Genomic DNA, 14333 nt, shown 5'->3' on the forward strand with positions numbered 1-14333 from the left:
TTGCCTTGATCTTGCAACGTTGGAGCCTGTCTTGCCAACTAGGATCCAGTTCTAGAAGTGTATAATGCTATTAATGTGACTGAATCTCTATTGCTCAGTGGGAAAAACAGCATAAGAAATGTTATGCTTGTACTTCCTGCCTTCAAAAATCACCTCATTTGATCTTATTTTTAGTCTTTATACTGAAAAAGGGAGAAAAAATGGGTGTTAGAAGCCGAGTTATATACTTAATCGTAGCCTTAAGTGACTAGTCACAAGGAACATATTACTTGTTTCTTTTGAGCTTCTTCCAACTGAAATGATCAGAGAAGCCACCATTTGGAGCACTTAACAGTTTAATGCAGCCTGCAAGTAATCATAAGATACTATCTTTTAATATATAAATAATTCATCGTTAGAGTTTTCACACACGCATGCATGATTTTCTTTGGGAAAAAGGACTTTTTCTTTACTGTAAAGGCACCACAATTTCTGATCTTCATCTTTGTAAATAAATGTCTCGGGATACCTTAATTTTGCAAAGAACTGACACCATTGCAAATAAGTGACAGAACTAGTAGCTTCCCGAATTGCAGAAAAGAGTAATACAAGAATAAATTGTGAAGTTAGGTAAAAGGAGACTTTTTAAAGGGGATCAGTCTGCAAGGTTTCAGTACCACACCCCGCAATATCATAATTAAGAGCTAGCCATTTGTTACATACTAAAGACCTGTAAAGCCAGTTAAGCAAAATTTCAAGAGAGAAAACTCATTTTTACTTACTTCAAGACTTGGTTTGACATTTACGAAAGATAAGTCTTGCATGATCCTCAGTTAATTTTATTTTCCAGGACTGTGTGCCAGAATGAAGCCAAGCTAATGATCGCCTGTAACTAACTGGTATATATGCACTGAACATCTAACATCTAGTATTTAAACAATATTAAAAAAGAATAAAGGTAGTATTGAAGTACTTGAGTGATGTATTTGATGACATCAGCCTGAAAGTATTGGTATTTTTCTGATGCTAAAAACATTTATTTGACTTTGGTCATTTAGCCAATGTAGGATACGTGTTCTGCACAGGTACATCCAGTGAATAATGATTTCCTATGGGATATACATTTGGGGGTGTGGGGTGTGGAAAGCTTGACCAAGAGGCTGGCATTCTTAACAGTCCTTGAAACTTTCTGTGTTCTTCATAATACATTTCTATATAGGTTCTTAATTAAAAGCACACAGTGGTTTTGGCAGATGGGGCCTTCTTGAAACTTTGGCTACAGAATTTCCTTGCTGTGTGAGGGTTGGTGCTGGAGAGGCTCCTTCAACATATTTCACTGTTCGTTGCTAAAATGTTGGCAGTCTTTGTATTGACAAGTCTTAACTGACACGGGCAAGTTTATAAAAATGATCTATTAGAGCTTGATTTTCTCTATTTACCCATAGGATTTTTTTTTACTGAGTTGCCAAGTTGTACTGAGCTTAAAGTTTCTTTTACTTAGCAAGCTAAATGACACTGAGATTTGACAATGGGTATGCATTTAAAGTAGCATCTGTTGTGCAGTGAAAAATATTTCTTTCTTTGCAAACAACGGTCTTGTCTTTTTCAGTTTGCTTTTCCCCGAGAAGTAACCAGCAGTGTAAATAGTTAATGGCAAATATTTCCTTCAAGTCCCTGAAGAAATATGGGCTTTTCTGGACGAAAAGAAAAAAATAATTAAAACTGTTCTTTATAGACAGAATTCCTACCACAAACCTGACTAACTTGTTCACTTCAAGTTCTAGTTTTGCTTTTATTTTTTTCTGTGGAAAAAAAAAAAGATCTTTTTTTCCTAGCAATGACAGGATCATGCAAAGCAACTTTTTATCTGCACTTACTTGTATCAGATGGACAATTATATTTCCCTTCTGGAAATGATGAACTTCTTAAATAGGTACGGTTGCTGGAAGTTGTTGTCATCAAATTATTCTTGACTTATGATTTGTAAATATGAGATGCATCCTTGAATGTGGCAATATCACCAGGTTTGACTATACTGAGAACTTTTCATCAAGAATTAAGATGTTAAAATGAATACTTTCTAACATAAACTCATCTTCCACAACTGCTGCTGCTATTCTTTCTAGCCTTATACAAAACTACAAGAAAGGCTTTCCTCAACCTATAAGTATGGGCATCCCTATGACTTTGAAAAAGTTTAAGGGTGCTGTCTTGCTATTTTTCCAAAGGTTTTGATAGTTTGCTATGATAGATATTACTGTGATTTACAAACAAGCTCGGTCACAAGGAGCTGGTTGTCTCAGCGCCAGAGAGGAAAATGGGCAGATGTAGGAATAGAACCCATAAACCTGATTTAATAGCGAAGTATCCTTGTTTCGTGGTAGTTAACATCTTTTAGCAGTATAAATCTGCTTAATTAAGTGAACGTTATGGATTTTCAAGGATGGCCTACCCTCTTTCTTCAGTGCTGTGGTCATTGGTCGTCATCTTCTTCCAGATGGAATCAGTACTGTAAGTAACACACTAAGATTAATGGAAAGGAGAGTGAAGCTGCTGGAGGTCCGAGGGGCTTCTGCCATTCCGTGGTGCTGCCAGCCCTTCAGTCTTGTGAACTCAAAATACAGGGGCTTGGTCCCTTATCTTTGGACCACTATCTTTTCATATATCTTGGTTGACTCTCCTAACTTCCTTTTGTTTCCCACTTACAGAGTTATCAGTGTTTTCAGCACTAAAAGCTTGTCATTAATGGCAGGAATTGATTTGTGGTATTTATGCATCAGTTGTCATAAAGAAACAAAAACTGCTCTTATACTATGTGCTTCTAAGCTCTATATTATGCTTTCAAGATTTGATCTTCTATATGCTGATATTCTAGGCTTTGTACCTATTTCTTTTTGTATTTTAACTCTATGTGTCTGTCTGAAAGATACCCAACACTTTCAAATTCATAGTAAATGGTATAAATTCTGTTTGTGAAAGCTCACTCAGGAAAAATTTTAAAAACATTTTGGAGATTATAGTTCCAAGTGTGCACATGAGATTTCAGACTACCTGCATTTCGCGTTTGGAAGTAAATTTGCTATATTAGAAACATAAAGTTATAGAAATATGCATTATAAGAACTTCTTGACAGTTTTCTGAAAATGTTTCTGATCTATACCCGTAAACTATATCTGTATCTATCTACAGAAGAAAATTCCATTAAATCTATAACTTATGGACATTAGTGTTGTAAGTAAAGGATATTTGAAGGAAAAAATAACTATAAGGACTTCAGTATAGCCTTTTTTAGTAGAAAGACTACATTTTTTCTGGAGGGAATGGGAAAGCTATTCCAAGGCCTTCAGCCAAACATCAAAGGCTCGCCACAAAACCTGGAGGCATAGGATCTTCTCAAAGAAATACTGTAATAGTGTTTCACAATTGAAAGTGCTAAAGCATTAGGCACTTGGCATTCCATGGTGGTATCAGCACATCAGCAGTCACATCAGTTAGGGATCCTGTTCTGGTCCTGGGGTTTAAGTGCTTTCCCAGGCTCCGTCCCATGTTGAGTCCTGCATTGCTCCAACAACCAAACTGTCTAGGGAAACAGGGACTCTATAAACTGGTTAGTGATTCACCCTTTTCCAGAAGGCTTGGAATAAAAATGTGGAAGAGAAACAGTATCTTGTCCTTTTTCCTGGGGGAGGAAAAAAACCCCAGTGTCTGCAGACGGGAGCCTTTCCATCCTGTCCCAAGGACTTTTATTCTATGTGACTCAAATGTATGTCCTTGGGCTTTCACACTGGCTTGGGTAAATAGTCCTCCCCTAGCGATACCAGGGTATTTAGGAAAGATTTGCATGCAGTTCTGTCTTCTGTCTCTCTCCCAAACCTGAAGGATTTTAAACCTTTAAAAGTAATGAGTGTGGTGCTGACAGGTCTTAGAGGGGAAGGAAGATGTGGGTCAGAGCACAGAATTCAAACCCATAGACAGCCAGTCTTCAGACCCTCTGTGGTCAGAGCCCTGTTTTGTCTTGTGTTGATTGCTTAAAAATAACACAGTTCATCTCTTGTCTCATCTGTCTTACCATGTGGCTTGGAAAGTGGTGGTGGTTGGGCAGCAATAAGAGGTTCATTTAAATCAGGGGTGTTGCTGTGTGTCCAATAGCCTGAGACTGTGTTAAAACAAATTTGTGGCTATACTAGTCTCTGAAAGGGTGAGCCTTCCGTCTTGTTCCCGGTTCCCAGTCCCGCTGCTTCCTTTGCATAGTATCTAGCAATTATAAGGTGAGTCAGATCAGTCCTGATCTGACTGAAAAAACCAACTCATCAAAAAATGAGCTATGATGTCTAGAATTGAAAGAAGGGGGAGGACTGAGGAAGGGTGGGACTGCCTCTTTTGGTGGCAGGGTACAATTAAATTATTTTCATGACTAGCTTAAGCAATCCCCAGTAGGCACTTCTCTCCCCCAGCCTTAGCAAGGCTGGCTTATGGATGGACCATTCCCACCCAGGCCATTCCCTTCATCCAGCTGAGACCAGGAAGGTTCTTCTGGGGCTGGGAATCCCAGAGCTGTAAGCACCTGGGAGCTGGGAAGGTCCCTCGGGGGGGTGTATCTCTGTGTGCTTCTCCTGTTCTCTCTTTTTTTTTTTTTTTTTTTGGTGCAATGCCTTCAGGAATGTTGCCAGACCAGGTTGGTGGTGAAGTGGACATAGTGAGAACCCAGTCACCTAGTTCCAGAAATCGAGGCAATAGAAAGTCCTCAAGTTGAAAATACATTAGTCAACAGCTGGTAAGAACAGATTTGTCATTGTAACCATGCTGGAAACAGGATTTGGGGTTTTTGGGTTTTGCACAAACTGAAGATTTGATGGAATGTTTTGGATGAACAGGAGACTTGGTCAAAGTGACTCACCTATCTTACAGGTTTTACCTGTAACATACACGTGCTGGGAGCCACCGCTCTAGCTCCTGAAATAGCACATTGCACGTCCTTTCTCTGTCCCCCTTGTTTCTGATGGGAGCTAGGCTACTGCCTGCCTTTCTTCTGCCTGCGAACAGGCAAGAAGCCTTTGCTGCAGTTGTTGATACAAGAGTTCAGCTGACAACATTTTCAATGGACAAAAGGGAAAAGGTCACTACTGGTCACCTACTCTAGCCAGCACTTTTGGGAACAGCTGTGCTAGAGACAGAGTATATCGCAATGAAACCTTGTCTACTGAGCTAGTCCGTTTGAAACAGAAGGAAGCTGTTGTGTTAGTTGCGCACCTTTTGTTGTGCTCTTCTGCCAAATTCCTTGGTCTTAAAATTCTACATTGCGAGTTTCGAAAGTACTTCCCTGGCGGTGGAAGGAAAATTTGCATGTGTGCAGGGGAATCTGATTGTTGGTTAGGGAATACGGTATATACTTAGGGTTATATGACACTAAATACACCTTTGTAACTGGAGGGTTATTGATTTTTGTAGTAACACTTTAAAACATGCTTGGAATGATGAATGATAACACTTTCAGTTAATCTGGTTAACTGACCAAATATCACTTTTTAGACTAGCTGCTTTTGTAGTTAAAGCTGGCCAGTCCTTTGGCTGGGAAATTTATGTTAATATTTTTTTTTTATCCCAGAAAACCTACATTGCCAAAAGAAGAGTTGGTTCTATTTTATTGGGATATTAATCTAAGGGTTTTACAGAGAAGGTTGATATTTCTGATAAGTTTGTTTAAGCCTTTAAAATCTGACACAGAGGTGTATTTACTCTCCAGGAAATAGGTATATATTACATCATCTGTTAGTGCATGGCTTAAAGTTTGGATGCAACTGTGAAATTTACCAGAAGCAGTGGAAAATGACAATGTAGCCAAAACCAGGTTTTAGTGTCCCTCCATGTTTATCGTACTACTATTTGACATGTTATATTCCTTCTTTTGTTTTCTTTATCATGTTCTGCTGGCTGAGGTTTATCTGAGCTTACACTGTAAGACACACACACACACTGCCTTCAGATACAAGGATGTTTTTCATTACGTGTATGATCAACACCAATGAAATAACACCTATATAATAGTCATGTGAGTGGTATTCTCATCTATAGTGTGAGCAGCCATAGTTAATGGGCGTGTTATGGGGTACTTAGCCCACTTAGAATATTTTTGAATCAGCTTTAGGATAGATACCAATAAGGTATAGATTTACCTGGTCTTTTGTTCTGGTTTCCAAAACTGCAATTCAAAAAAAAAAAAGAAAAAAAGCATCTGAAGGTATAGTCAGTGTAAAAGTTAGTGCTGAGACCGAGTTTTGGACAGTGTTGCCCTTCCTTGTGGAACAGATTCCCCACACTAGGAAGAATCGGTTGGATTTAGTTGATGAACAGTTGCTTTTTCTTTCCTTGGCAGTGTTTTGAAATAGCGGTTGTTTAAAATAGGAGCTTGAAAACAAGACTACATTATTTAATTTTGTTATGAAAAGGCTTTTAGAGCACAGTTCCTAAGTTTAGGAGTTCTTCTGTAAATGTTCCTGTCACTTGTCTGGAATGTTAAGTATTGCAACGGTTACACGTTGCTCACAGCAGTTACAGCTCTGAAGTTTTCTCCAAAGAAGGAACAGAGAAATTTAGGTATATAACAGCCAATTCTTGCCCAAAGCTCTGGTCTTTCCTCCCTTCTGTTTAAAAGAGAAGTAGTAATAGCAAGTATGGCTTGGATGGATAACATAACTTAAAGGTAGAATTCCTATTTTTGTAATTCCACAACTTGTGATGGAAAACTATAAAGGCTCTTTTGAATTTTTTAGATAGACAGTAGTAGAAAAGTCTTTCCTCTCTAAATAACTACCTGCAGCAGTTGTTCCAAAATTGCAGCACCCATAAATCATTGACATCTGTATATTTTCTTCACGGCATAAGAACATAGCAGACACTGCCCTGACTGGAGCAGGGATCCATCCCACCTGGTGCTCTGGGTCCAGCCGTGGCTGTGAGCAGATGCCTCAGGAAAAACAAAACAAAACTGAAGTCTTCCCTCCTACCCTGACTGCTTTCCCACCCTGCAATTACTTTTGGCTCAGAGGGGTTTCTGAGCCCTTTGTGCTCAGCTATTTAGCATCCATTAGGGAATTTCTCTACCTTGTCCATGTCGTTTCCCCTTCCACTTGCGCTTTGTGCAGCCACAGCTTTCTTTCAATCTGCATTAAAAATATAGCTCATTTTTCTTACTTTGAACCTGGCTCTAACTTCATATGCTGGTCCCTAGTTTTAGTACTGGAAGAGAAGATTAACAGCCAGTCCTGGTCTGCCTTCTTGATGCCATTCAATATTTGATCGGCTTTTGTAATGTTCCCTGTGATATGTCTCATGGGAGCTATTGTATACCTTTGATCTTATTTTTGCCCCTTGCTGAACCTTTTTCAGGTCTATAAGAAATCCTTTTTTTGAGATTGAGAGACCAGAACTGCACATACCAATTAAAGTGTGTGTAGATGGGCAAAAAATTGATTTGTTGAGTGCAATATTTGTGTTTTATGGTTTGTTCTCTATTCCTTTCTTTAATAATTCCTGGAATTGTTTTGCTTTTGCCTTATTCCAAATACTGTACCAATAGTTTAATGAAGCTGTGAATCAAAACACTGAAGTCTTGCTGAGCAATATTGATGAGTTGAGAGCACATTTATATATGAAGCTGAAGTTGCTTTTCCCCAAGAGATAGATTGCTTTGTGTTTACCTACATTTAACTTTATTTGCTGATTTTATTGCCCAGTTGATCTCATAAGGGTCTTCTGTGATTCCATGCAGTTTCCTGTTATCCTTGGTATCTTAAATAACCCTCTAGCATCAGCAAACTTTCAAGTCACTAAAACTGATGTCTTGATCTTAAGGAATAAAACAAATGCACTGCTTGCTCTGGAATTCTGGAATCCAGTGGTTAATGGATTATGTTTTTGGAATTACTAGGCAAGAGACATCATTTTAGAGTGCTTGTGCAGCTTGCAGGTTGAAAGTTTGAGCTGTGGACATTATAAATGTAGAGAACTCTGTCTCTTAGTATGTAGCTTATTTCATATCCCAGGTGTTAAGTTGTTGGTAACTATGCTGTCTTGCCTGCAGAGACTTGGGGAAGTTCTGAATCTGTGTTTTACAGGGGGTTGAAGAGGCTGTATTTCATAATCTTTTCTTCCCAGTTCTGCCTTTTGGGACTGTGTAAGTGACCTAAAAATGTCATTCCTTAATTATTTGGGCAAAAGATGTCAGCCTAAATATATCAAAACCAAAGAACTTGTACAAATAGAGAGTGAAAGTGTACTGACTCCGTTGCTCTTAGATGTGAATATTTCTATTTTCCTCTGTATTTTGGGTATTTGATGTTTCAAAAATGCTCAGCATCTTCAAATTTGAGGGATTAGTTGTTTCTATTTTTCTGGAACTCTTAAAAGGTAGTTCTGAAGTTATTTATCATTTTAATAATTCACAATTTTTTAAAAGATAAAACTGCTTAATACCTCTTGATAACTTTGTATTTTCAACCAAAGGCAAAAGACCAATACCTTCCTTGCTGCTTATCCCTCTCTCACCTTGCAGGCAGAGGAAACTATTTTTTTGTACTCTCGTAATTGAGCCATACTTTTGTGACAGCAATATTAGCATAAATAAGCATATTAAATAAGGGATGAGATTAAAATAATCACAGTAAGAAATCATACCCCACCCCCCTTCAGTTTTGAGGTTTCTAAAGAGGACATAAGAGTAACCCTGAAAGCATTTCATGTTGGCTGGGTGGATGTATCCTATCAGTTTACAGTAAAGAGCAGAGCCATGCTATTGGGCAAAACACTTTTAAATTATTATTTATGGAGTTGTATTTGCAGTTGGTATAAAATGCAGGACTGGTTTCACATGCCTCCACCAGAGCAAGGAAAGCACGCTCCTGAACAAGATTCCCTTTTGTTTCCTGTACTATGTGTGCTGTGGAAAGAGAGACGTCTGGGAAAGGGTACAGGTTAGAGCGAATAGTTACATTTTAGTTTAGGAATGCAGTCTTTCTATCTGATATTTTGGGCTTGTTTTGGCTTTTTTCCATCCTGATTAATTTTATAATTGATACTGTAGTGCTAGCATTAATCAAATGTTTTCCAGTAACATCTTGTGTCTGTTGATAGATGTTTAGTAGTGTGATATGAGAGACCAGAAGTCTCTCTTGACTGTCTTGTGGAGTTACAACTCTTAATTCCACTGCAACTTTTCAGGGTTAAGCTTCTACTTTACTTTTTTTTTTTTTCTTTCTTTCTTTCTTTTTCTTTTTTGTTTGAGGTAGGAGGAGGTGTGTGTAAAGCAAAAGGAGGTCTTCAGTAATTCTGTCTTTCTCCCTAGGGCAAAATATGTAGTACAGTTTTATATGCAGTATTTGCTTTTTAAAACAATAGTGAAATAATATTTTAGCTCTCATTTGTATCACTAGTGTTCTGTCTTAATTTTCAGAATGCTTCATTTGGCTAGTGAGTGTTTTATTTCTTATTTTAAAATTTAGTGTTGGGCAGAGACAAATTTACTGCTGGTTCCCAATACTATGTCTTTCTAAGGAATGTGTTGTTCTTTAGAAGCATAAAGGTAGTCTTTATCTGCAGTATCTGCCTTTTGAGAAACTGGGTGAAGTAGGGCTTTTTCCACTTACAATTCAACAATATTGATGTCTTCTGTGTTCAGTGCTGAAACTCCATCCTCTTCTTCCTTCCTGGAGAAGGCAGGAGGGGAGAAATTGGCACGGAGAGGTCATAAATTCACTTTAGGAGCCTGAGTGAGCAGCCGCTTTTAGAACCTGTAATGCTAATTAATGTCGTGTCTTTATTTTAAGTTAAGTTGGACTCATTTGTGTCTTTTCTCAGTTTTTAAACTATAATTACAGAATCTTCTTTCAGTAAGAAAGTAACTACTAGAGCTTAGTTTCTCTGGAAGAAAAACAGGAACAGCAGTACCTAACCCTCCCTGTCCTCTAAGTATCTTTGAAGTTTCTGGAAAGGTGGTTTTGCCTTTGAGTTTCAGTAAATCACAAATAATGTTTTTCAATGTTAAATTTATGGATATTTTAAAGTAATGCTGTGATGAAACATGAGGGTTATACTTGATTATTTAGTTTCACTTATTTACATCACTTTGCTATGCTGTTGCTGTTCTTGAAGCAAATACTGTTGCATGTTTTCAGGAACACTTCTGAAACATGCACTTTCTACAAAGCCGTTATGGCTGAGAAACATTTGACTTTATACAGTCTTTTGTTACCGATGACCTCTGTGATATATTCGTAAGAGTATAAATGGTTTGTACTGTAAAAGCTAATGTTAGCCTGTATTTGTTTTTGAGATTATACATCGAGTGGGTTATGTTACTACATTACTTGCTATAATAAGTGGATCCCAAATGTATTGATCTTTTACTGTGCACGCAAAGATGATGTGTGCAATGTGTATCTGTCACATTGTAAGATGTGTCAGACTTGATGAATGTGCTCTGTAGGCTTAATAAATGTGTATTGCAAATGGCCACTGCTGGGTATGTGCAGGCCAGCTGGAGCTACTGCTTTACCTAGATTGTCAGACAGGGTTGTCAAGCTCTGCCCAAATGTACGATAGTCATATAGTTGCCCATACCCTAACCTTCATTATAGCACTGGTTTACTAGCTCTATGAGCTGTCAAAAAGCCATGGTTCTGATTTACTGGGTTTGTTGCAAGGGTATAGTTTTTTATTTGAGATAATTTTTTAAATGTAGTCAGCTTTACAACAAGCTGTGCACTGAAGTTTGTTTGATTATTTCTCAAGTGTGCTATGGACAACTTTTTTATGTAGCCTGTAGAACATCAAAAATATCATTCAATAGTAATGATGCCAGTTTTACTAAACAACTCTATCCTCTTTGGTCTTTTCAGTTTTAGTTTTCAAGTGAATAAGATCAAAAGCACAAGTAAGTGTTCAACTCATGAACATGAAAAAGGCAAGAATTTTAAGTGTGGCAACTTGGGCCTACCTGTAAACATTAGCATCTGCTTCTGGAATCTGGTAGGCAGTTGTACCACTTAAAATTATGTGTGTATAGCAAACATATTATTTTCATGGGGCTTTTCTGGTTTGGGTTTTGGTTTTCTTAGGAGTGTCTCAAATTATCTCTCAGTTATTTAATCTTCTGTGAAGGCGTTGTGATTACTAGTAGCCGTATGGCAGGACCGGTGCATTTTTGACATTCTGATGATGAAACTGCAACAGCAAACAAAGTTTTCTGTGTCTGTTCATGCCAGCTTTGAGAGCTAAAGGGAATCTGGAAGCTATAAACAAATACTTTCAGTGTCTTAAAATGAAACTTCCTCTTTCTTCTGCTAACAGCACATAGGGGTCTGAGGAGGCAAAACTCCTGGAGTTTTACTGACTTTGATAAAAGTCAGACTTGAAATATACTTGTGTGCAGCAGAGGTGGTGATGAGGAGGAAGGACTGTGTGTAAGCATATGGTGTTAATTTTGTTAGCTGAAATGAATTAGTACTCCCGATCACTGTGTTTTTATGTCACACATCTCATGCCCTCAGTCATCAGTTTGCTTTTTGTGCCTTTGAAATGCTTCACTTTTTAAGAGATGGAGACAGCTAGATGTGTTGCGTGTTTCTAATCAGCTGCAGGATATTGGGCTCAGATAAACCTGATCACTTATTTCCACTCGGAATCTTGTAAGACTGAAAGGGGAGTGGAAGTTTCCTCCTTTTAATCTTGCATCCTATGTCTTCTGACTCAGGGGACATGAAGAAAATAGCTGCCAGCTATCTCAGTCTTGCAAGAGGGAAGACAATCCCGATGTGTCTAGTCTTTCTGGTAGCCCGTACTTCAAATTATGGCTGTTGGCTAGTGTACCCTTTCTTAGGTTGTCTTCCAGAATTAGCAGTTCTTGTGATAACTGCAGTGTTCGGGTCTGCTGCAGCTGCTCCTGGTTTGAGTAGTCAGCTTTGTTTTCTGGGGTTTTGTTTATTTGCTGTTGGTTGGAATGGCACTATTGACAGTTGTCTGCTGTTTGAAAAAACTTGAAGGCAAGGGAAAGATGCGCAAGTGTCCTCACTGCAGGCCGTGGAGCATGGTGGGTTACTTCTGGTTTCTTCTCAGAGGTAATCCTCATAATCATATGGCTAGAATTAAATTTTGTAAGATCCCATATGTTTATTAATGTGATATTTAATAATAAATGGTTTCAGGGAATCTGAATTTTTCAACTTCTTTTCATTTTTATGAAATAATTTTATTTTTTTTTACAACTGCTGTTACTCTCTCAGTACTTTAGTTACCAAGCTGATGGTAATCTTTGCTCAGATCCAGTGTTGGTGGTAGTCAGGCTCTTGCCTGAATACTCCCATGGTATTTTCCTTCCCACAGTCAGAAATAAAGAGCACTGCTGCTCTAATAAGCCTTTCCTTTGCTAGCTAAAGAGTGAACTCGGCAACATGGGTCACTTATAAAATATCCTCGGTTCAGTGCCATTTGTGGAAAGAGAACTGAAAAAAAAATTATAATTTGGAGTGGAGCTGTAGGAAGCGCTTAGTTCTTGGTAAAAATTCCTTCTTAAAAAGAGCAAAACCCATTGGTCAGTCACATGCATTCTGTTTGGCTCTAATTTTTGGTCTTTGCTGCTGTTGTGGACTTCAGGTCTTAAATAGAGCATTATAAAAAAAGGCATTGCTTTTCATTTGTATTTGATATTTAAAATTTCTTTCTTTCTGCTTGTAGATTTGTTTGTAAATGCATCATAAACAGACAGCCCAGAATGAAGAAAGCAAGCAGGAGTGTTGGCTCAGTGCCCAAAGTGCCTGGAGTAAATAAAACTCAAGCAACTGAAAAAGCCAAACCAGAAAACGGCTCCTCAGTGTCTGCAGTAACAAAACTCTCCAAAACCGGGACATCAGCATCTCTTTTGAAGGTAATAACCAATAGAACATTCTGATTATTTATACTTTTTACAGTAAAGCTTTAAAAAGAGTAGAATTTTAAGGCATGTCTTTAATGCAGCTTAGACTGGAGGTTTATTATATGGGTAACTGAAGGGAATTTGGATAGTTACACAGCACTGGGCAGGGTAATAGGACCTTGTGTGGCAATTGTGCTGTATTTTTCTTATTGCAATGTGTGATGTGATGGAAAGCAATCTACTTTCCACAACTTGGCTGTTCTGCAAAAGGAGCAGAGTGGAAGTTGCATTCTGATGAATGTTATTAGTAGTGTTGTGTTATGCTCAGAATGGTGTGTCAGTGACTAATGGGGTTCGATAAAAGTTATTTCCTAATTCTGAAAAAAGAACTAATGAGGTATCTAACATTAGAAACTTTTTGATATCAGTGATCTGTGTCAGGTCAGTGCAGCTGTATTCTTCTAGCTGTTTTGGCCTTTGCTTGGTGTGAAGTACTGCTTGAGCTGAATTTTCACAAGTTGATTCTTGCTCCTAGAACAAGTTCAAAGGTAGAGGTTTTCTCTTATATTAGCAAAACAGGGCAGTAGATTTAGGAGGATATGGTTTTCAACAACCAAGAAAAATAAGATATACTGAGGTGTGCTGGTGTAGAGTTTTCACCTGGGAGCGAACACATCTGGGTTGGATGGATGGTATGAGCCTGCCTGGTCTGCCTCTCTCTCCTGGCAAGGAAACATGGCTGGACCCACCTCCTTTTGCCTTTCTGCAGCCCAGTACGCAGAGCTGTGGCACTGCTGCTGCTGCCCTGGAGCAAATTAACAGAACAAGGAAAAGGACTGGTGTCTGCAGCTGGGGCCTGAACCACTGTCACCTGTAGGAAGCCAGATAGGCCATTTAAATAACTGGCAAATACAGACCTAAAATTAAAGAAGCGGTAAGGGTTGAGGTCTCTCTGTAATAGCTATACAGGCTTACTGAAGTCAAAAGGTGCGTTCCCTTTTTCTCTTTTCTTCTTGCTTTTCCTTTATGGCAGTGGTTAATACTTTTGCTGATGAACTTGCAAGCCAGGTTTCAGCTAGATTTTTCTCCCGGTGCCCCCCCGCCCCCTTTCCTCTGCCACCCAATGTATCTTGCAGTTTTCTTAACTTTAAATAATCTTTTGATAGTTTTTGACACTACTTATTTTGTATTTCTAGAAACCTTTCAAAGCATATGGAAACAAAAGTCCTTTGTAGTTTACTTATCAAGTTTCTTATGTCATACCTCTCAGTGAGATAAAGGAGGAGGATGATCTAACATTGAAGTAATTTGACCCATTATGCTTTTACAATTTTACTTATATTAGTAATACTTCTGGCTATGTTTGGGTGTAGGATTAGAATTTATGACAATCGTGAGTTTAAGGCACAATGAAAATTTTTCTCTTAATTGCTAAAACTTATCTCAGCTT

The 14333-nt window shown here is 38.3% G+C and overlaps 1 protein-coding gene across 4 annotated transcripts in view; it reads left to right on the forward strand.

Moving 5' to 3' along the window:
• SPECC1L (sperm antigen with calponin homology and coiled-coil domains 1 like) overlaps positions 1-14333 on the forward strand; it is a 69096-nt gene that overhangs the window by 2867 nt on the left and 51896 nt on the right. For 3 of the 4 annotated variants that reach the window (XM_049804234.1, XM_049804232.1, XM_049804230.1), the window contains exon 2: positions 12706-12895. In XM_049804234.1, the coding sequence (XP_049660191.1) occupies positions 12743-12895 (153 nt within the window). In that variant the 5' untranslated portion in view covers positions 12706-12742. Of the gene's footprint in view, positions 1-12705; positions 12896-13652; positions 13871-14333 lie in introns of those variants that run through there. The other variant, XM_049804233.1, reaches the window with a different exon arrangement.

Source organism: Accipiter gentilis, chromosome 7 (assembly GCF_929443795.1).
Source record: "Accipiter gentilis chromosome 7, bAccGen1.1, whole genome shotgun sequence".
Classification (NCBI taxonomy): domain Eukaryota; kingdom Metazoa; phylum Chordata; class Aves; order Accipitriformes; family Accipitridae; genus Astur; species Astur gentilis.